General features: G+C 40.3%; 1 protein-coding gene across 2 annotated transcripts in view; it reads right to left on the bottom strand.

Moving 5' to 3' along the window:
• Positions 1-949: 949 nt before the first annotated feature.
• ASPG (asparaginase) overlaps positions 950-23,079 on the bottom strand; it is a 78,867-nt gene continuing 56,737 nt past the window's right edge. For both annotated transcript variants that reach the window (XM_050954155.1, XM_050954156.1), the window contains 5 exons: positions 22,717-22,880; positions 15,821-15,907; positions 3,955-4,054; positions 3,580-3,639; positions 950-1,136 (listed from right to left, as the gene is read on the bottom strand). In XM_050954155.1, coding sequence (XP_050810112.1) covers positions 1,071-1,136; positions 3,580-3,639; positions 3,955-4,054; positions 15,821-15,907; positions 22,717-22,880 — 477 coding nt within the window. In that variant the 3' untranslated portion in view covers positions 950-1,070. The remainder of the gene's footprint in view (positions 1,137-3,579; positions 3,640-3,954; positions 4,055-15,820; positions 15,908-22,716; positions 22,881-23,079) is intronic.

The raw sequence follows: 23,079 nt of genomic DNA, 5'->3' as shown, positions 1-23,079 counted from the left end.
GGCTTTCATAACTAGAAGCATTATTGCTTTAACCAGAAATCTATTAATTCTTTAGCCACTCAAGATCCAATCTGATGTCAAACATAGCTATCCTGATTACGTCCTGTTCAGAAGATAGGTAAAATCATTGTTACAGAAACTTAGTTTAGTTAAAGAGTCCCATCAACGAATGTGACTATGTCTATACTGTGCCACAGTGCGAACTATGGGGATTCAAATTGCAGAGTGCACCAAAGTGTCTCTTACTATAGTTCATGTTAATGCGAACTGGTACCTTTTAGTACACACCTCCTGAAACATCCACACAGAGCAGCGAGCAACATTTTGGCACACAATACTGAAGCCTGTAGTCTGGACTGTGGCACAGTGCAAACAAGCCCTGTGTTTAAGGTGTCAGCCTTATAATACATTTAAACAGTGCAGTTTAAATGACACATCGGTGAATATTAGCACAGAACTGCAGGCGGATGCTCTTGATTGATGCAATTATTTGCGCTGACACACACACAGTTGTTGTAATTATTATTACTGACACAATCTAAACTATTGCAAAAAACCAGTGAAGTGAAACAAATGTTTATTTCCAGAGATTTTATTAATGTAAATCCATGCATATATAATCAACTTTAAATCCCCCCCCCACAAATATAAATTCCCCATAACAGAAATGCTGCAGGTTGCATGCAGCATTTCCCCCATCGATTTACCAGATAAAACCTCAGCGTCCCAATTATAGAAAACAAAAAATTCAGCATACTAGTTATAGAAAAATAAAATAAAATATTTATACAGTAAGAGACACTATCTCATGACATTCCAGTCTCATTTGATTACAGCTATATGCTCAGACACTTGGCACTGAAAAAGGACCTAAACTGAGATGTGACATGCTATTGTAACAGGTTTTCATTTTTTAAAATAAATTTAAAATATCAGCCATAAGAAAATAATCTTAAAAGATAAGAAAAAAGTAAATATATTTCTAAATTAATTCTAGGTTCCCAATATACTCTAGTAGCAATTGCGATCATCTCCACCTTCCTTTTTTAATTCTTTTTTTTTTTTTTAAATTATTGCCCGGTATTGTTTAATTGTTCAAAATTGGCTTTTTTCCAGGAATGCTCATTTTCCATAACCTATGGAGAAATCATATAAAGAAACAATTAGCTTTAAGACATGCAGTGTGGACCACTTCAAATTTGCCTGAAGCCCTTCCAAGAAGAGCTTACATTGTAGCCTACTGAGTAAACTCTAATCCAACACTCAGGAATGCCTTCAGATTGTCTTTCCTATAGGTAGGGAAGATTAAAAAAAAAAAAAAAGGATCAAGAGATGGCCCATATGAGAGTTACAGATTTAAAGTGACATGCTTCTCAGTCTGATATCATATTGAGGTGAATGTAAAGGCACCACAAATCTTTGAATCTTACTGAAACACTAAATCAGAGTGTAGTGGGTATAGAATGCTACCAATGAGAATTCCTCACTCACATACACCAATGGGAATGTTTTACATCCTTTTTGTACAGGTGTAAATGACTATCCAAGGTGCATAGCAGTGGAGAATCCAACTCAAAGTTTTTAAACATCCTGAGGGTTGTTTTTTTTTTAACCTCTCCAATATCTTAGATTTTCCAGTACACTGGAAAAGAGATATCTAATCTCCAACGTGAGAGGATTGCATCAGAGTAGAATTTTGAGAAAAAAAAGTAAGTGTTTAAAATTCCTCTAGTTATAGTGGCAAGTTCAGTGGTAAATCTTCTCCAAAGATTCACGCATCATTTAAGATTTGGTTGACTGTTCTCCCAGTTTCATTTGACTGTTGGCTGGAGAAGATATATGTCAACACTGTTAATTTTTACATTCAGTGCATATAATTTAGAATTCAGACAATCTCTGAAATTCCTGATCTCTCCTACTGTCCTGATTCAGGATCTACAATGGCAGGGTGAATCTGTGAGGCCTTTTAAACTCAAGTCTTCTATTGTCAATAATTCCTAACATGTGCTTAGTCAGGTCTCTCTCTCTCTCTTTTTTTTTTTAAATTAAGATTGTCTAAATTACATTATTAGGAAAAAAATCCTGAGTTAGGATAGCTGGGGGCAAACGCTCTACTGGTTAAATTGTCATTGCTGAATTCAGTCTAGTTGAAGATCTGCGCCACTTGGTTTCCGTGCTGGCTAACTACAATACAATCTGTCCTCTAGCCAGTGAGCCAGAGTGTGTGTTATCATTTATGTAGTGCCATAGGTGTTCATATGAGGCAAGGGTGCTACTCAGAGGAATTTACAATCTAATACAGACAAGACAGATGAAAAAGCCATCAAAACATGCCAAGGATGAGATGAGAAAGGAGTGGGATGATATGAAGTGATCCCAAGTTGTTGTTCTGGCAAATGAACCCATCGTGTCTTTTAATCTTGACATGGAAATGGTTGGAAGTCTACACTGCAATGAAACAGCCCCACAGCCCAAGCCATGCAAGCCCAAGTCAGCTGGCACAGGCCAGCCGCGAGTTTTTAATTGCAGTGTAGACATACCCCAAAAAACAGTTGTAACCAGAGCTGAAGTGTCACTCTGTTCTTTAAAAACAACAAGAAGTACTTGTGGCACCTTAGAGTCTAAAATTTATTTGGGCATAAGCTTTCGTGGGCTAAAATCCACTTAATGAGATGCATGGAGTGGAAAATACAGTAGGAAGATATATATAGCAGTACATGAAAAGATGGGAGTTGCCAGACTAACATGACTACCACTCTGAAATCGATTTTTTAAGTTTCTGGTGAAGGCACAATACATATTTCCCAAAGATGCTGTTTTCTCTAGTGCTGTTATTAGATTGTTTAGCTAATTAAACTCATCCTCTGCCCAATGACTCCTAAGTCACATCCAATGAAACAGATTCATACAGTTACATGAAAGGAACTTGTTGGTTTAAGTATCAAGATACTTGTTTTGGGGAATGTTTAATTCACTTAATGTATTTTCTTCGTTGCTATAAGCGTAATCTATTTGCACACATTACAAAAAATGACATTTTCCTTTTGAATGAAATATGTAAACTCTGAAGTATTTGCATGGTTGTAGTTTGAGTTTGTCTGTTTTGATTCTGACTAGAAATATTCCTGATTTGGGTTTACTTAAGTAAATTTAAATTGATGTACCATTGGTTGTCAGACCTGCAGAGAAGAAACTCATTAATGCATTCTTTACTTTGTAAATTCTCTTTCTTTTCCATTACAGTAACACTTAGATGAAATTGAGGATCTCATAGTACTAGGTGCTGTATAGATCCTGTGTAGACACAGTCCCTGCCCCAAAGAGTTTATAATCTAAACAGACAAGGCAATCTATTTAGATTATATCCCCATTTTATAAATGGGGAACTGAGGCACAGAGAGGTTAAAGATCTTGCTCAAGGTCACAGAGAAGTTTGTGGCAGAGCCAGGAACTGGACTCAGAATTCTCCAAGCCCAGTCCAGGGCCTTTAACTACAAAACCATCCTATGACAGCAGCAGCAACAAAAAAGACAACCCAGGCTCATTTCAACAAACAAGAACTTTTAAAATAACCATTACCTGCTTTATCTTCAGTTGATTAAGAAAGTCTAGGAACTCCACATGCCCTGTAGCCTCTGCCTGTAAACAGAAATGTAAAGAGTACTGCCATGTCTTGTCTGCATGTACACATGCATGCAAAACTACTTAAAGCCTGACTGAAATCTCTAATTACTTGTGGAGAGTTGGGAGAATGATGGCTTTGAATGACTTATTATTTGACAAGTTCTGGAAGTATCATTAATTTGAAGTAAAGACTTTTTTTTAATCAAAATGGTCGGAACCAAAGTGGCATTTAATTTGCCCAACCTAATACCATCTGACATGTCAAAACAGATATGCCAGAACACATGATTAACAGAGCTCCACATGCAGTAAAGCAACAGTCACACTTACTATTTGTAAGGGAGTTCTGCCATCATACCCAGTTTGTTCCAGGTTTACACCAGCTAGATACCAGGCATACAACCCTTCCACATCGCCATTAGCAGCGAGGCTGGAAAAAGAACAATTAAGAACAGTTTACTTTTTCTAAATCTGTAAGGGAAACTCACTGTAATACTGTGTTCTCTTAACTATCAGAGAAACGAATGTGAACACTAAACCAACAACAATCTTAGCATGACTGCCAGGGCAGAGGAGGGGGGGCGGGGGTGACAAGCAAGGGAGGGATAAGTTTACAAAAGCTTTGAACAGCTGAGCCAGCAACACGGCTTGATGAATCAGTTCCTAAATTAACAGGGTTGTATTATAAGCAACTCACAACAGGCTAGTTTCACTCAGTGGGTGTGACTATGACTAAAAGGGAAAAAAGATACGCAGTTTCATATTTCACAACACAATATTTATCCTGTGAAATGCCGTTTAAAGGGGACTGGGGGGGGAGCTATCCCACATTTGAGTTGCAGAGTTTTGCATTTTCAATAAATTTTACTATACAGAGATTGACAGCAGACATGCTACCAAAATATTGCACTTAAAAACAAACTCCAAAAGTTGTATAAATATATCTGATACAATATTGCCTCTAGCATTAATGTTAATAGTCTATCAGCGGTTTCTGTGGTGCCATTTGGATAATTGTAATGATGCTACAGTATTTGGATGTTAAATTAAGGGCAATTTATAAAACTCAGTGCCAATAAACAGCCATTTTACACATAGTGAGAAAAAAAAGTCTGCTAAGGGTGGTCTAAGCCCATCAGTTCTAGATGACAAACATTATACAGTATCAAAGTGAATCAAGACATGTGTATTTTGAATCTGCGGTGTGACACCACAGGCAGTTTCTTGCAGGCCTGCTGGCAGCCCCACTAGTATCTGAAGAACTTAATCTTTCATTTAAAAAATGTGTTTTTAGCTCTGTGGTGTGAAAAACACCTGGATGTGCCCCAGTGCAACAGTCACGTGCAGACAAGCTGAAACAATAGAACAGCATGTAGTCTGAAAAAAGTGGGTGGGTCTCACCATCACTCCGCCATCTGTCTGCCTGTCCCCCCAGCAATTATTTCTGACCCCAAATCAATCCTGCCCCTCAATCCACAAATCAATTCTGCCCCTTTCAGCCTCACCTCTGCTCCTCCTACAGCTCTAGGGGTGCTTCACTCCACCCCAAAAGTCTGCGGAGCTGCACTGGGATCTCCTCTCTGCTTTCCCAGGATGCAAGGATGGGAGGAGCAGAGCTGTTCCATTGCTCACAGGAGGGCAGGAGAGCAGAGCCATCATGAGCCGCTGGACTCTTTCTGCTTCCTTCCCATCCCCTGCGAGAGTAGTGCAGGTTGCTTGGGGATGGAGTGGAGAATTCAGCCTGCTTGCGGCAGCAGCCCTGGGAAAAGCAACCAATCAGAGCCCCTCCCCCCCAGCTGTACGAAAAATGTGTACCCCTCAGCAACTTGGCTGGCTTCTTAGAAAGGTTGTTTCCCAGATCTGCAACCTGACCCACTTTCAGAACTGGGGCTACCCCCAGTCATCTCAAGAGGATGTTAGCTCTGGAGCCGTAAGGCCTTTAAACATTAATATTGACTACTTGATGAATATCTGAACAGAAATAGCCCGGTGATTCTCCAGTGAGGTTGGATCTCACTGAAGTGAAGGACAGAAAAGGCCTGTTAGTTTAGAGGCTTGTTTGTTTAGTCTGTGGCATATGACCTGCTGCCCTGAATGTCGCTCTCTTTCTGAAGGAAAGGAGTACTGAGAACAGCAGGCAATGGGTAAGGAGGAAGGTGAAAGGCTCCTGAGTGTGGTGGACTGGCTGAGCAGACTTGACTGCTGGGGAAGGGGTGTATGTGTGTGTGCAGTAAAGGCATGTGAGATCTCAGCAGCAGACAGCCAGGACAGCTTGTAGGAGGGTCATTCTGCAGTCAAGTCTGCAAAATTTGTTATTCCCTGCTAGTCTGAAGCCACTTCTCAACTGTTGATAATTATTTTTAGGTACTTAAAAAAAAAATCTGTAAAGGGGAGTGGAAACCTCTAACTGCAGCAGCCTGAGGGTGGGTGAGAAGAAAGCTTTTCCAAGGTCTTTCCTAGCAGAAGCCTGAGAGGGTGGGAAGAAAACAAAGGCTGTGCCTTTGGCTGTTGAGATGGCGTGAAGGGATATGGGATGGGGCAGACGGAGAGGAGTTAGGGTCTTTGTTTTGTATGAGAAATTTAATAGTGGGAGCAGGCATAGGTAAGAGACGAAATGTTGAGGAAGCACTAATGGAAAGTAATGTTGTTGCAAAATGGTTATTTCCCACTGACAACAGATCAAAGGGAGGAGTTTAATAGTGAGTTAAAAGGGAAGAGCCCTTATAAATTGCACAAGACAGCAAGAGTATTAGAAAAATAGGGAAATGAGTAACTCACAGCAGTGGCTACTCAACAAATGAAAGTTTATTTGTTTCAGAAGATTCATCTTTTGCTACAGGCAAGGTGAGATTCTCTGGCTATAAAAATCAAAGCCAGATGATGAGAATCAAGAGCTTCTCAAAGTCTGGACAGGAAAGTGCTGAGCTGCCAAAAAGGGGTCTATCATCCACCCATCATGCAAATCAAAAAATCACTATGCCCAAAGAAGAGCACATTAAAAAACACTGTTACCAAACAAACCCAGGTAATTCAGATGGTATCACAGTTAGCACCACAAACAAAATTGCTTCAGTTTCTTGCACGCTGCCCATCCAAAAGCTCTTGTTCAGAGAGGGCAATCAGAGTTAAAATTGCCACAGAGGTTGAAACTATGAAGTTGCTTCTAAGTCAGTAACAAACAAACAAAAATAATACTCTTCACTGATCAGGATTTCTTGTAACAATGAATGGCTGTTGCAAATCTAAAAAAATCACATCAGAAGTTTGTTAATTTAAACTATTGCTGAATAACTATCCAGCCAAAAATAAAACAGATTTAGCTGATTACCCTGCATTTCACCTAAGGATTAGCAAAAAAAATTCCTCTGCTTCAATTTGGTGACTGACTATGTAATGCACATCCACAATTCAGATGCTTATTTTAAATTTGTGGGATGACAGAATTTGAAGTGGAAAAAAAATAGTTTTTGGGTTTGGCTTTAATTCAAGGCCAAATAAAGGGTGCTGACCTTCAAGACTGTAGTGGCACACATGCAATCTCTGTGTCTGGATTTGTCCAAATGTGCTGACATCATCATAGGTTTAACAACAAAAACTAGGAACGGCAGGTTATCAAGTCACAATTGCTCAAATGGGTAATGAACAAACAGATAATTTAGTACCACTGTATCCTAACCAAGAGCAAAACCAGTGAGATAAATGTTTATTACTTGTTTTCACTGCTGTCACTATGTGACCTTTATTCTATCCTGTTGATTAATTCACAGCCAATTTACATTTCCCCTCCAGGATATCAAAGCCAAATAGGGCCAGGGGCATCCTTTGAGGTTTACTGCTTCAGGGGAATGGTTTTGGTAAAGACCTAGATGAGATTTTTAAATTGAAAAGGGTCAATCAATTTGATATGCTTGAAGAATGCAAGTGGCTTGGTCATCTTGCATCTCACAGACATTATGTTGATTCTAAACAACTTTAATCCAATTTCAGAGGTGTGCCAAAAAGGAAATCTCTTTAGGTCTGCATAACAGGAACTTCACTGCTATGTACCTTCTGAGGTTTGCAGGGCCTCCTACCCACAGCCAGAAGCCTCCTGTGCACCTAACAGGTTGGCAACAGAGGAGAGCGACTCCAGAGGAGAGCCACTGGCATGCCTTGGAAGGAGCACAAGAGAGAAGCCCTGCTACTGCAGACTCCCCTAATTTACAACAGAAGAGCTACCTTCCTAAATGTCTCACATGGGTATGTCTACACCACATCTGGGAGAGAGCCTTCTGGCCAGGTTCACAGACTTGTGCTAGTGGGGCTTGTGCTAGGTGAGTAGATGGTGCTTTGACATTTGGTCTCAGGATGCCAACTCCACTCCGGCCATGAAAGCCCATACTCCAGCCCAAGTTGCAACATCAAAGTGCAATCTACAGAGCTATTTTTACCATGCTAGCATGCGTCTTTGGACTCGAGCGGGAAGACTTGCTCCCAAATGCATTGTAGACATACCCAAGGAAGCTTCTGAGGTGATCCCAAAGTTTGCAAGACAGGAGCTTCCTTCTTGCACAGATGGAAAAAAGCTCTGTAGAAAAATGGGAGTGTGTCTGGTGCAGAACATGTTTCAATACTAGCCCAGTTTCAAACATTCAAGGCTTCTTGTATTTTTATTTTAAAAAAGGAAATCCCACCCTACAAAACAAATAACTCTTCAACACTGGTTGAGAGAGAAAAACAACACACTGCAAAGCTCTTGTGCCGCTTGGCATACCACATAGTAGGCAGGAAGCATAGATGAGACTACCATTGCATTTTTAACGTTTGGGAAGGATGATTATAGAACAGTTACATAATACAGGAATTTCCACTATGGGCAGAATGACTTGATTGTAGAAGAGTCAAGACGATGGAAAAGTGATAAATGTAATAATATTAGCTAGTATGTGCAGGTTGCACTAGATTACAAGCACAAAAACTGTTACGAAGGCTGTGAATCCTCAGTGCTTCATGACTTTTAAAATACACATTGCAGTGACAGCAAAATAAGAATAAAAATTTGGTAACATTTTAACTGGCTTAGAAGAAATTACAAGTTTCTTAGCGGCTACTGATAGTGTTTACCATGAGGTACTGCTGACTCATTTGTGGGATTTTGCAAAGGGTGGGGAGGCTAAGTTCCTTTCTCTTGGTGAGCTCAGGATAGACCTCATCTTTCTCGGGGAGTCTGACATACAGTTCCATGTGGGAATCCTGCTTCTTCAATGTGTAACTAAAGCCACTGGGAAATGGTGAGATATTTGTAGCTGCAGCACCACCCAGACAGTAGAGAAATTAGGTTTCTCTGCTGGTGAAGATTCTTGATATGCAAGGTAGTGATTCTGTGAGGGACTAAAATAATTCTATCAAGAGTGCACTCAAGGATACAGTTCATATTATCCAGTGTCCCCAGGCCTTTTTGTTCATGTTTCATAACTGCAAGGAGAGATGGGAGATTAAGATTATAAAAGCATGCTTCATATTTTATTTCTTCAGAAAGTTAACCAGGTATTAGAAGCATGGTCCCAGTACCTTCAGAACTATAATTTATCCCAACATCTGTGATCAGACTTAAAAAGGTATGTTATCCTGATAACAGGTTTGAAAAGGAGCATCCTTGGATTTCATAAACTGATATTTGAACGTCTGAGGATATGAGTGAGTGATATGAGTGGTTGCTCCCTCCTGCCCTTACTTCAGCCTTGTTGAGCACAGACTGTTCAGACCAGGTGACATTCACTTAATTGACAGTCAAAAAACCAGTCAGTATAAACCAAATTTGTGGCTAAACTGGATCTAGTGGAGTAGCTTTCTGAACAAATTTGGGGAGTCACCTTTACGTGCCTTGGACTTGTCACAGTTTTGTTTTGCATAAAGACAGCAATACTCCTGCAGTAGGAAAACAGATTTGGAAGATTCTAAGGGATGACTGGTAAGAAAACTTAGTTCTCATCTCGACAAAATGGAAACGTGAGATCAAAGAACTAAACATCTTAAAAATGCAAATTCCTCATCTCATTTTCTAAAAACAACAGGATGAATTAACTCTTAAAAGGGGCAGCTAAAAGACTGGATAACGTGATTGCGTTTTGTTTGCAAATAAATTTCCTACACTAGATGCACTAGAATGAATTCCAACTGACATTTTACAGTAATTAGCTGATGTCCTAGTTGATGTACTAAACCGACCACTTCAATTTCTAAATCCTAAATCATTTTATGTCTAAAGATAAGGAAATTAAGGGCTAGCGTTAGAACAGCAAAAGCACTGGCCATGGAGATGAATGAATACAGAATAAAACCAAATTATTTTGACAATAGAGAAGCAGTGAGAAAAACTGGCTTTTGGATCTTAATTCAGGTAGAGAACAATACAAGATGACTCCTGACAATTCCAAAATTAGCTAGACCAGTCCTTGAATGCTACTTAGGAACAAGTCAGCTTTGGCTCTCCACACACTCTGGGGGCTGGGCCTATTGCCATGATGTTGGTCACTTATATTAGACAGGAGGAGGAGTCAGTAAAACATCTATCTGTTCCAAAGGCAACTCTAACCAGGCTGAACACATGCAACAGCCTCACCAATATGCCAATGCCTAGTATGAGAAAACTCCTTAGGAAGATGGTGCAGGAGTGGTCAATAAAATGAAACTGAATAACCTGGAAGAATAAATCACTGAGTTTTGCTCAAATCATCTAAAAGCTGGCACATGAAATTGTAAGCCTATTAGCAAGAATTTTTCATGAATCTGTAAACTCAGGGGTTGTACTATATGACTGGAGAATTGCTAACATAGTTCCTATTTTTAAGAAGGAAAAAAAGGTGATCCGGGTAACTACAGGCCTGTTAGTTTGACATCTGTAGTTTGTAAGGTCTTGGAAAAAATTTTGAAGGAGAAAGTAGTTAAGGACATTGAGGTCAATGGTAATTAGGACAAAATCCAACATGGTTTTACAAAAGGTAGATCGTGCCAAACCAACCTGATCTTCTTCTTTGAGAAGGTAACACATTTTTTAGACAAAGGAAATGCAGTGGATCTAATTTACCTCGATTTCAGTAAGGCATTTGATATGGTTCCACACGGGTAATTATTAGCTAAATTGGAAAAGATGGAGATTGATATGAAAATTGAAAGACGGATAAGGAACTGGTTAAAGGGGAGATTAAACTGGTCATACTGAAAGGTGAACTGTCAGGCTGGAGGGAGGTTACTAGTGGAGTTCCTCAGGGATCAGTTTTGGGACCAATCTTATTTAATATTTTTATTACTGACCTTGGCACAAAAAATGGGAGTGTGCTAATAAAGTTTGCGGATGACACAAAGCTGAGAGGTATTGCTAACACAGAGAAGGACCAGGATATCGTACAGGAAGATCTGGATCACCTTGTAAACTGGAGTAATAGTAATAGGATGAAATTTAATAGTGAAAAGTGCAAGGTCATGCATTTAGGGATTAACAACAAGAATTTTTCTTACAAGCTGGGGACTATCAGTTGGAAGTAACAGAGGAGGAGAAGGACCTTGGAGTATTGGTTGATCACAGGACGAGTATGAGCCGCCAATGTGATATGGCCGTGAAAAAAGCTAATGCAGTCTTGGGATGCATCAGGTGAGGTATTTCCAGTAGAGATAAGGAGGTGTTAGTACCATTATACAAGGCACTGGTGAGGCCTCATCTGGAATACTGTGTGCAGTTTTGGTCTCCCATGTTTAAGAAGGATGAATTCAAACTGGAACAGGTACAGAGAAGGGCTACTAGGATGATCCGAGGAACAGAAAACCTGTCTTATGAAAGGAGACTGAAAGTGCTTGGCTTGTTTAGCCTAACCAAAAGAAGGCTGAGGGGAGATATGATTGCTCTCTATACATATATCAGAGGAATTAATACCAGGGAGGGAGAGGAATTATTTAAGCTCAGTACCAATGTGGACACAAGAACAAATGGATATAAACTGGCCATCAGGAGTCTTGCCCACATGCTCAAGGTTTAACTGATCGTCATATTTGGGGTCGGGAAGGAATTTTCCTCCAGGGCAGATTGACAGAGGCCCTGGGGGGTTTTCGCCTTCCTTTGTAGTGTGGGGCACGGGTCAGTTGCTGGTGGATTCTCTGCACCTTGAAGTCTTTAAACCAGGATTTGAGGACTTCAGTTGCTCTGACTTAGGCTAGGTGTTTGATACAGGAGTGAGTAGGTGAGATTCTGTGGCCTGCATTGTGCAGGGGATCAGACTAGACAATCATAATGGTCCCTTCTGACCTTAAAGTCTATGATTCTATGATATCCCAAAGTGAGTATTCCTAACACCTTGGAAGGACAGAACATCTGCAACAAAACAATATTACCTACAAACACTTTAGCATTTTGGCTCATAGACTCTGGAGGAAATTCACCCCTCTGTAAAGGGACATCGAAGGCCGTCTAGAGCAGTATAAGTGAAGTGGTTCCCTTGTGCAGAAGTGCCCTGCTGAAAAGTCAAAGTTCAGTGTCTCTCTCAATACCACGTGCACTGTGGAACTGGACTCCACATCAGCTCTGTGTAGGTCAGTGAAAGGGACATGGCCACAGGATTTACGCTGATGCAGTAGTCCCGGGTTCCCCATAGGTGTGAGGCCACTATTCTTGTCTGTGGGTGGGGTGGCTGTGAAAGAGCTGGTTCATGCTCTGTTCATTTTGTGTGGTGGAAAGTCTCAAGACAAGGAAATTCATGCACTCATTCCACGCACAAAGCCTACTCATTCTCCTCTCCACATATGTATATTCTACTCTCGGCACAGGAGATAGTTTTAAAACAAATGGTTTCTTTTTGTCCTGTTAGCTTAATACCATTAAAAACCAATTTAAAATGCCTCAAAAGCCTTAGGAGTTCATTACCACTTCATTCAAAATACAAGAGATCACACAATACAGATCCAGTCTATAAAATATTCCCTGAATGTACCACAACAAATTGCATCACATTCTCTTTTTGTTTAAAGCTACATGCTCTCATTTTTGTATTACTACTATCAAGCTAGCCAGTTAAACAGGTTCTGCAGAGGGCAGAAGGGGCTATGTATGGGGTCAATTTATTTGTGAAAGAATGTAATTTTCTGAGCTGCTCCCCTAATACTTCTGACAGGTGGATCAGAGTTAGCAAATTCTTAATTTGAAAAGTCTTTCCATTGTTTCCATCACCTGCAATGTTCTGGGAAATATGTAGTATAGCTCTATATGGTTTGGTCGCAGGCTATGTGCCAAAGATCTCTCTTCTGCGTATTGTCATAACAGTTGAGGCACTATATTTAGAGAGTCCCTATATTTAGATGTCCAAGAGCTGGTAGCAAGGTGTTATTAGTAGAGGGCCCTCGACTGTGGAATCCATACCTTCTGTGGGGGTAGCAGAGCAGTAGCCCTTGAAGACATGGTACAATGTACTTTGCTCAGTATTCTGTCTGGGTGAGAGGACTAGTATTTAATTTATTGTTGGGGGAATGAGAAAGAAAGAAAGAAAGAAAGAAAGAAAGAAAGAAAGGCCTGTTACTTTAAGAATTGTAGAATCTGCTTACACAATTTTCAGTGGGAACTGCAGGTGATTGAGTCACCAGCACCTCTGAAAATAAGCCATATGATTTTCTTTTAAGTTGATGAAATATTGCAATTTTTTATTAATGAAAAATCAGCATGGAAAAGCAGTGTATGGAAAATGTTGACGTCAATAAGACTATGTATCTGCTTAAAGTTAAGAATGTACTTAAGTGGCATGGTGAACTGGGGCTAGAGTTCTCACTAATTTGCAGGTCTGAACCTTTATTTATGAGATTTTCTTGTTATTCTTCTTGAGGCAGAAGCTATTCTCGCTCTACAGTTAAGGTTGAAGTATTCCTCCATAGTACAGGTATTTATTCTTTTTGAATAAAACCACTCCGTTGTTTCAGTATAAATTGTCCCTGGTGCTCTAATCGCAAGATCTAGACACCAAAAACACAAGTTCACTACAACCCAAAAGTAATAAAAAAAAAATGTATAAAAATGCATCAGGAAGAGGGACAGACTTGCTTCAAATCCACTTACATATTTTCCATAATGCTCTCCATTTCACTTGTGGAGTTCTGCTATACTACTTCAGATATATCACACAGTCAATAGTAAATTTTGTCCCTTTACTTGCATTTTAGTTATTAATTCTAGCCCCAAAATAGTATATGCCAGGTACCCAGTGGTCCCTGGCATATATAATAATTACTTATATAGTGCTTTCCATCTTGAAAGGATTTGAGAAACAGTTCTCACATCATTTGAAACAGGTTACTATCAAAATCACCATTTTACAGACAGAGTAACTCAGTGTCAGAATCAAGATTACAACCCAAGATTACAACCCGTAGGGCCTTGCTACAGTGCACCTATCATAGCATTCCTTCTCAGATCTGAACCTTAGAGTTCAGAAAATGATACACTAGCATCTGAATCCTCTAAGCTTAATTACCAGCTTAGATTTGATAGCACTGCCACCACCCAAAAATATAGTGTTTTGGGGCACTCTGACCTCCCCAACCTTCCCTGGGGACCCCAAGAACCCAGATCCCTTGGATTCTTAAAAAAAGGAGAAATAAACCATTCCTCCACCTTTCCCCCTCCCAGAATTTCCCTCTCTGGGCTATCCTGAGAGATACTGATCCAACCTCTTAAATCACCATACAGAGCAGCATCTCCCTTCCCTTCCACCAAGAGGCAAACAGATTCAAGGAAAACAAAGAGAGATTCTATCTCTCCCCCTCCCGTCTCCCCCCCACCCATCCTGGTGAGTTATCCCAATCCCCTGGAATAACACAAGGGAAACAAGGGAAAAAAAATCAATCAGGCTTTCTAAAAAAGACATCTTTTAATAAAAGAAAGGAAAAAGTAAAGAATTATCTCTGTACCTTCAAGATGTAAATATTACAGTGTCCTATAGCTTACAGACACCAGAAAGAAACTTTCCCCCCAGTATCAATACAAATCAAAATATTCCCAGCAACTACACATATAAAAGTTAACCAGCCAGATCCACAATTGCAAATAGAGTAAAACAATTAAAAAACCTAAACCGCCTGTTTTTACTTACTATTAGAAAAGAAACTTAGAGAGCCTGTAGTAATGTCTGGTCTCTCTCAGACCCCCCGAGAGAAGAACCCACAACGGACAAAGAACACACACAAAAGCTTCCCTCCGCCCAAATTTAAAAGTATCTTGTCTTCTGATTGGTCTTCTGGTCAGGTGTCCAGTTCCCTGCTTGTAATCCTTTACAGGTACAAGAGACATTAACCCTTAACAATCTGTTTATGACAGCACCACAGCTCAGACTATGGAGGTGTGAACTGTAGTGCACACCAAAATGCTGTGCTGTAACTCCCCCTTGTGTGGATCCCTAGTTTGCACTAACATATTATTGTATCACTCCGGTAATTTATACCCAACTACATTGGTTTGCTTTAATAATAAAGCTCCTGTTTGTTTCCCATTTCAAAGTAAGTCCTGGGCATATTAACAACTCAATCATTTACCCTTGAAAATAGAGATAACAGGATGATGATGACATAACTGTAACTACTGCATATTAGCATAGCTGACTTGGTGTAAGATGCCAGGGCATGGGAGGCCTACCTAGTGGTTGCAGCAGGACCTTACCTGGTGGTTGTGGAGGCAGTCCAGAGTAACGGCGAGCATAGATCCAGGAGTCAGATACCAATCCAAGGATGAAGCCAGAGTCAAGATTGAGGGGCCAAGCCAAAAGGTCAGAACCAGAATCAGAATTGGGAACACCAAGCCAAAGGGTAAGCCAAAGTCACAATCAGGAAGCCGAGCCATAGATCAGAGTCTGAGTTAGAAAAGGGCAGGGAGACCAGGACTAGACTGAAGCCAACATGAGTCAAGGCAGAACAAGAGTTGGAGCAAGAAGTGGAAGCCAAGGCAGGGCAGGTACAGCTGTGGGCATGGTACGAGCTGAGCAGCTGCTGTGCTACTGCAAGGATCAAGTAGCAGGCTGCTGGCTCTCCTGCCCCATCAGGAACACACACACACACACACACATCTGGAGAAGGCTCATTGAGCCCAGCTGAGCTTGCTGTGTTGTCTAGCTACCTGGCTGAGAGCTAGCTGGGCTTCTGACACTTGGATCATGCTACAATGCAATATCTAAACTTAGGTCATCTTTACCTGCAAAGTTCTGTTCCTATGTTCTCTAGCTCTTGGCTGGAAAGGTGAGCTCCAGTTTCACGCAGTAACTGAATCACTTCTATATGCCTTTATGAAAAAAATTGATAATAAGAAAAAGTTATTTTTAACAATTAAATATCCTGGGGAAAAAAACATCTACAGACCAAAACAAGTATTCCATAAACACAGATTTTACACACTAGTTCTCACCATTTTTCAGATTGGTATGTCCTGTTCACCCCTCCCCTCCAAGAAAAAAAGAAAAAAGAAGAAAAAAAAAAAAAGAGAGACTGATGAGTATGTTCTCCATTCAAGGAGCCTGAGTTTAAAGAGACGAGAGATCAACAGATAATCTCTAACCTCCTTCACATCAGAGGCCACTAAACCCCACCCAGTTTCCTCTGCACTGATGTAGGGCAAGGAAGAGGCAAAGGCTTATCACATCATTTAACTACCTTGGCACACTGAATTAACAAAAATGCTACATTCTCAATTACTGAATCCAAAACAAAGAGAAAGGAACATAAATACCTTTCAAATATGAATCTATTTATTTGTCCCCTGACTGTCCCCATTTCTAGCTCCTGTTAATTCAAGCACTGAAATGCAGATAGACAATGAAGGCATTCACAGAGTAACAGTATTTCTGTGTGTATTTTCCACATAAAGGGATAGATTAGGCAGGCATTTTGGTTCTCTCCAAAGTAAGATTTCTGTTGTTTTTAAATGTTAGCAATGAAACCTTGTGGGTTAAAATGAGAGATGCCAAAGTTCCTATGACTTCATGGATGATATAAGCACCCATAAATTTAGATTGTTATTGACCTTTGGGAGAATCTCCCACAAAATACCCCTCTGCTAAGTTTCTTCCCAACTGGATACAGTCTTCTTCATGGCCTACTAATCCCACCCATGGTCATGCTTTGGCTGGCCCTCTCCCACGAGTGCATTCTTCTGCCTGATAGATATGATAGGATCTACATGACCAGCCCGGCTCCCATTCCTCAGTCACAGAACTCTGAGGCCACTGCAATGACTCCTTAAAACTTTGTTGTTTGGATTACAATGCTGTGGAATGTATGCAAAATTTGACAATAGAGCATATATTACCCAAAAGGGTAATAATAAAGAGGCACTATATCGAGTTGTGGGAAAATGATCAGCCAAAATATGATAGTTGGAGAACTTGACCTAATGCCCTGTGGGATTTGGACCCAGGTCTCAAGAGAAGAAAATATGTTAATTTATTGTGCTCAGGGCCAGTGCAAGGAAGTTTCGCGCCCTAGGCGAAACTTCCATCTTGCACCCCCCACACAGCTAACCCCGCCCCCTCCCACAGCAGGTAACTCAGCCCCCCACCCAGGGAGCCCCCCTGCAGCAGCTACCCCCCCCCCCCACCGCGACAGCTAACCCCTCTCCCCCTCACCCCGCCACGGCAGCTAACCCTGCCTGGGGAAACTTCCCTCTTCTCCTCCCCCCCGCCACGTCAGCTAATTCTGCCTGGGGAAACTTCCCCCACAGAAGCTAACCCTGTCTGGGTAGCCCACCTCAGCTCACCTCAGCTCTGCCTCCTCCACTGAGCACACTGGCGCTGCTCTAATTCTCCTCCCCGCCCAGGCTTGCGGTGCTAATTGGAGGAGACTTAGAGCTGGGCCGTGTGCTCAGTGGAGGAGGCAGAGTGGAGGTAAGCTGGGGCGGGGAGCTGTTCCCCTGTGCGCGCCCCACCCCCATTACTGCGGGCAGCTCTCCTCGTGCGCACCCCCCCGAGCTCACCTCCACTCCACCTCCTCGCCTGAGGGGACTTTTAGGTGCCTAAATGGTTGCACTGGCCCTCATTGTGCTGCCTAATTCCCAAACTGAAAGGCAGAATTTAACCCAACCAAAAACATAACTGCTCCAAAATGTCTATTTCAAGTATAATCACATCTATTGTGACTTTGTTTGGAGGGGGCTATAGGAACATTTTAAAGTGAAAAGTACAAGGCTGTTCATTAACCAAATCAACAATCTATGGCTGGATTCAATACCTTAGGAACAAACCAGTCACTCAATATTAATTCATCAACAAATACAAAAATAAGTTCAAATGTATGTTCAGTTTATTCCACATTTCTTAGTCTTCTTGAAGTCTATAATACCCTCCCATTTTGAAACTGGACTGTAGGTCAAACAGCTTGTGTTCCAAAATCTTCATCTTGACAAAGAGAAGTTACCTTGAAGCTTATCATGATTTGAAGCCCAATTAAAATATAAAATTTTAAATTTGATACAAGATCCGCATTTCCTTATAAGCTATTCTGGTAACAACTTTATGACAAGGTTTTTAAAATTTTGCCTTTTCAAAAATTAAATTCTTTCAGTTGCTCAATGGAATTTTAGCATTTAAATCATGTGGCCAATTTTTTGCCCAGAGTGAAACTTAAATCTTCATTTCTTTGTTTCTCTGCAGCAAAGTAAGCATGATCAGGTACTGCAACTGCACATATTGTAAGTTGGTCTAGTTATCTTAAATATTTTATCAGAAGAGTCCCTTGAGACATGGCTGTCTGTCAGTAAGAGTCTCCTGGAGACAGCAAGTAGGAACTAGTGCTGTATTTATTTTTCTTTACATAATACAACTCATAAGAGTATGATTTACCCACAACGTATCAAGCAGTTTAGTACTCATTTGAAAAATAAAACTATAACAGATTATAGCAGAAAAGCTTTTACATTTACTCACAAATTTGTATTTTGTACAGGACTACATGAAAACAGTGTCTGTATCGGCTACCTTGGTAGTGGTCTGTCCTGGAGTACTCGGCATTTCTAACACTCCTAAAAAGACCATTGCTTCATTGTGGCATTTTCTGGCAGCATTAAATAAATATATTGAACAGAGTTGATAGGGATGACAGAAGTGTGTGTGGGCAAGACTTTCTTTTTAAAATATAAACTGAAACCTTAATGGTCTTGAGCCCATTGTTTCCACTGCAACAGATCCTCGTCTAGTAGACAGAATTTGGAGATCTTTAGAGGCGGTAGGAGGTGCAGCCCTACTGCCCCACAGATGACCTTAAATCCATACACAAATCCTTCCAATCTCAGGGCCTCGATGGAGGGCCAGACCTTCTCCGCTAGTCCCCATGGCTCCTTACTCTAACTGGTAACACAACACAGCTCAGGAACCAGGCTCTCCTTGCATTACAATCATGTCTGAACCACAAAACCATGCTTCTCATTCCATGTGGAGGTATGAAGGTGCAGGCTGGGAATCTGTGCTGACAGGTTTAGAATTAAGTTTTGTGGGTATTTCCCACATACATTTGCCAGCAGAAAGTAGTTCCCCAAAAGCCATAAATGGGCTCCTGCTACTTGTGCTCAAATTTCCCTTCCTCTGACAATTTTTTGGCCATTTGCATGGGTTCTTTTCACCTGTTATCTCTTCCTCTACACCTAAGATCAAGAAGAATGATCTGGCCCTCAGTCTTTTGGGATCCCTAAAAACTGGTACATACCATTGTCGCCATTAAAAAGTCAATATTCACCATAGGTGGTAATCTGAGTTATCAGAGTTAATTCATTATCCTTAGAAAAGTACCTAAGACAATGATACTGCAAGGACTTCTGAGCAACAGTTTATGTACCGTGAGTGCACAAAACTAAGCCCGTGTGTAAGAGACTCAGGACCTTGGGCTATACTTTCTACCAGCCATTTAAAGAAATGCAGGTATTACGTATGTTTAAACTTGATTAGCTTTATTCTTTTTGATCCTTGCTTCTCTAGCAGCTAAGATGGCTATGACAGGATTGGTTCAGTTTTTCTCATTCAACTTTCACAATGTTGAACCACTACGAATTTCAAACTCTGAAACTGTATAATATCAGACAGACTACAACGTGATTTAAAAGAGCCAGCGTGAGGTGTAGATTTTCCCTCTCTCCCAGAAGTACTAAAATAAAGTAACCTAACCTTGCAGATTTCAAGTATTACAATGCATGTTTACGTGGGAAGTGACTTTACCAACAATAGTCTCCGACGTTCTCACAGCAGTGTGCAACACACACTGTATACAACTTTTTCTTTGCAGCCATTTTAGTCCTTAAGTTTAAAGTAGAAGGAAAAGGTTATAATAAATAAAATATATGAAATTTTGATCTGAGACACCTGTTTCATGCTTAGAAAAGTTTACTTTATAAAAGTATTTATTTTACAGTTTTGAAAATTAACACACTATTAAGGCACTGGGAAAATGGCAGTCAAAGGGATGTAGCTAACTTTGACTGGTCCAAACAACGGACCTACGTTATCTCCTGGGGTGAGATATTGTGTGAGGTGCCCTATAATAAAAGAGAATGTGTATATACACAGTAATAAAGAGGATGAGTACATGTATTATGGGAGGGAAGATGGACATGCAGCAGATTACTATAGTTTTTAAAAGAACTCCAATTTTAACAGCAATGAAAATATCAAGTTAATTTTTAAAAATTAAGGAAAGCTATAAGAGATTAAACATGAGACCACTGTTGATATAGGCCATTTTGTTTGCCTACAGGTTAACAGTGCTCTCTTAAGATGCTTTTTGGCAGAAACACAAATTGTGACCATTTATACTAATGGTAAGTGAAGAGAGAAATCACCAGTCATTTTTCTGATGTACGTGAGTAGCTAAAAAAACGCAAATCATTGAGAGAAGTGACACACACATTAAAACAAAGCTTTTGAGAGTAGACACTGTACAGAATAAATCAGTGATTATATTCCAATTCAACTAAAATATTAATTTCCAGAAAACGGAATCAATTGGTGCAAAGGTCTGTGAAGTTAAGGCTATTTCTTAGATGGTTTTAAAAAGCACAATTTTATATTTTGCAATTCTGACCATGATATAAAGTAAAGAATATTTATTAGTATTAATTTTTAAAACATGCATTCCCTCCCCCCTTTATTGCTTAATATAAAATGCAAAAGTTTAACACCAATATTGTTTCTCTTCAGCTTCAACAGGCAGTTGTTTTATGAATGCAATTCAAATATATTTTGTAGTAATCACATCTTTTTAGCACATATTTGATTTCATACACCCCCATCTACATCAGAGGTAAATTAGCTCTCAAGATTTCTAATGTCCAGAACCACTTCAGCTTCAGTATAAAGTTTTGTATCTTAGCAGTACAGGCCTGAAGCTATTTTTATAGACAATAAAATGACATATTTATTTAGCTTTTCCTCTCATTCTGATAAGGGCACAAACAAACAAAAACTAAAAATAGTTAGGATTCGTGTTTCTTTTACCACTCCCCATTTCAGAATGGGTGTACAGGTTTAAAGAGGCATAGTAGGAGTCGAATATAGGAGTGGCAATGAAAAGGAATCCAAACAACAAACTCATGTGAAATTCCTCAGGCAGTAGTTGGGTGTGGTAAAATAAATGCAGGTATCTGATTTGCAGGAACATCTAATAGTGATGCAGTGCTTTCTCACACTGGACTAGGGGCACCTCTGTTCAACTGCAAGTTTGTTTGATTTGCTTTTAGTTGGTTCTTGGGGTCGGTGGGTGGGTGTGTATGTGTGTGTACAACTTTTATAAATATTTCTTATATCAAAAAGGCTTGGATAGTTATAAGATAATGACAGTGACAACTATAAAGATGTAAGGGGCACACAACGGTCTAGCAGTAGCACAATGTGCAGCCATCCAGAGCTTTGAGAGTCCTGGGTTAGCAGAAACTGGGATCAGTGCTAAGCCAGCTTCTGAGCTCCTGTGGAAGGGAAAAACCTTACATCCTTTTGCAGCGATTTCTTCAGTTGTTACATAAACAGAACAGTCAGACTCCACAGGGAGCCAGATCCAGCCCACACAAACAGGTGAACCTGCCAACATTTGAAAGCTATAACAGAGACATTTGGAGAGAAAGACCAGGACATGCACTGGACTTGAGGGACCTTTTGGAGGCACAGAGTGAAAAAGGATAAATATTTTGTTAAGTAAAAAATGGGCACTGTCCCTCAAAAATACAGACAAATGGCCTAAAGGATAGGGTGAATAAACAGAGAAAGCATAGGTAAGTGAGAAACAGAGTCAATCTGTGGCTTCAAATGGGTGGGAGGACCAATAAGGTTGTAAATCTCCAAACTACAAGTCTTTATTAGTATTAATAATACTACGGCTTCAGTGATTGACATCTTTTTATATTCTGATAAATTGTGGCACTATAAACCTACACAATAGGATAAAGACCAGCAGAATGACTGGCCCACAGATCACCACCGCCTAGGAGACCAACTTCAAGGATTATTGGTGTCACTGCCAACACGGAGAGAGAATCACTGAAGGGGGCTGCTAGCACATGCCTATTGTGCATGCCTCTGCTGATAAATGTGTGGAGTATGTGGGAGAGAAATCAGAAACATGGTGACCCAGAAAGAGAGAGTGGGTACAAAACCCTTCAGCCTACTGGAGTAGCCTGTTTTATTTTAAAACCCTCCATTCCTGATGAGGAAGGGAAGGTAAAAAGAGACAGCCCCCTCTCCTGTATTGCTCTAGTTCCTGAACTCTCCCTTCTTCAAAAACAAAATTAACAATAAGTCAAATTTTTCTTTTATAAAGAAATCTCACCACAAATAATGGAGTCTTGGAGTAGGGGGCAGGGATAAAAAAAACAGAATCTTGATTTATTTAGTTCTGGGATTTGGCATCAGCAAGGCTGTTTTCTTCAGCTACAATTCCTAAATAGCCAACCCATTTAACACATCCTTTAAAACTACAGAATTTGCTGTCACAGAATTGATCACAGCTTTCCACTATTGCAGAGTGCTGACCAAAACCCAGTAATTGAAAGTGATGTACATTTGAAATGAGATGGGGTTAGCGTTCTCATAGATCTGTGTGTAAAATGTATTTTTTTAATACCTGAATTGGACTGCATACTTCAGTGGGGTAGCACCAAACATGTCTTTAGCGTAAACAGTTGTTCCATACTTCAGTAAATACTCAACTAGTTGTAAATTTCCTTCACTTGATGCAATATGAAGTGGAGTTCGACCATCATAATCTTCACAGCTCAAGTTTCCACCCTACAACATAAACACACAAACTCCTAAGGAAAGAGGTACATCAGAGGCTGGTTGGTTCAGAGGCTCAGTCACATAATGATACTTACTCCAGGGTTAGAGTTTGAATCCAAAGACCAAAAATCGTTAAACATGCAACCAGGGGCGGCTCCAGGCCCCAGCATGCAAAGCGTGTGCTTGGGGTGGCATGCCATGGGGGGCA

This window comes from Gopherus flavomarginatus, chromosome 5 (genome assembly GCF_025201925.1).
Source record: "Gopherus flavomarginatus isolate rGopFla2 chromosome 5, rGopFla2.mat.asm, whole genome shotgun sequence".
Taxonomy (NCBI): Eukaryota; Metazoa; Chordata; order Testudines; family Testudinidae; genus Gopherus; species Gopherus flavomarginatus.
The sequence above is the reverse complement of the archived record's forward strand: the minus strand, read 5'-3'. Positions and strand labels throughout refer to the sequence as shown.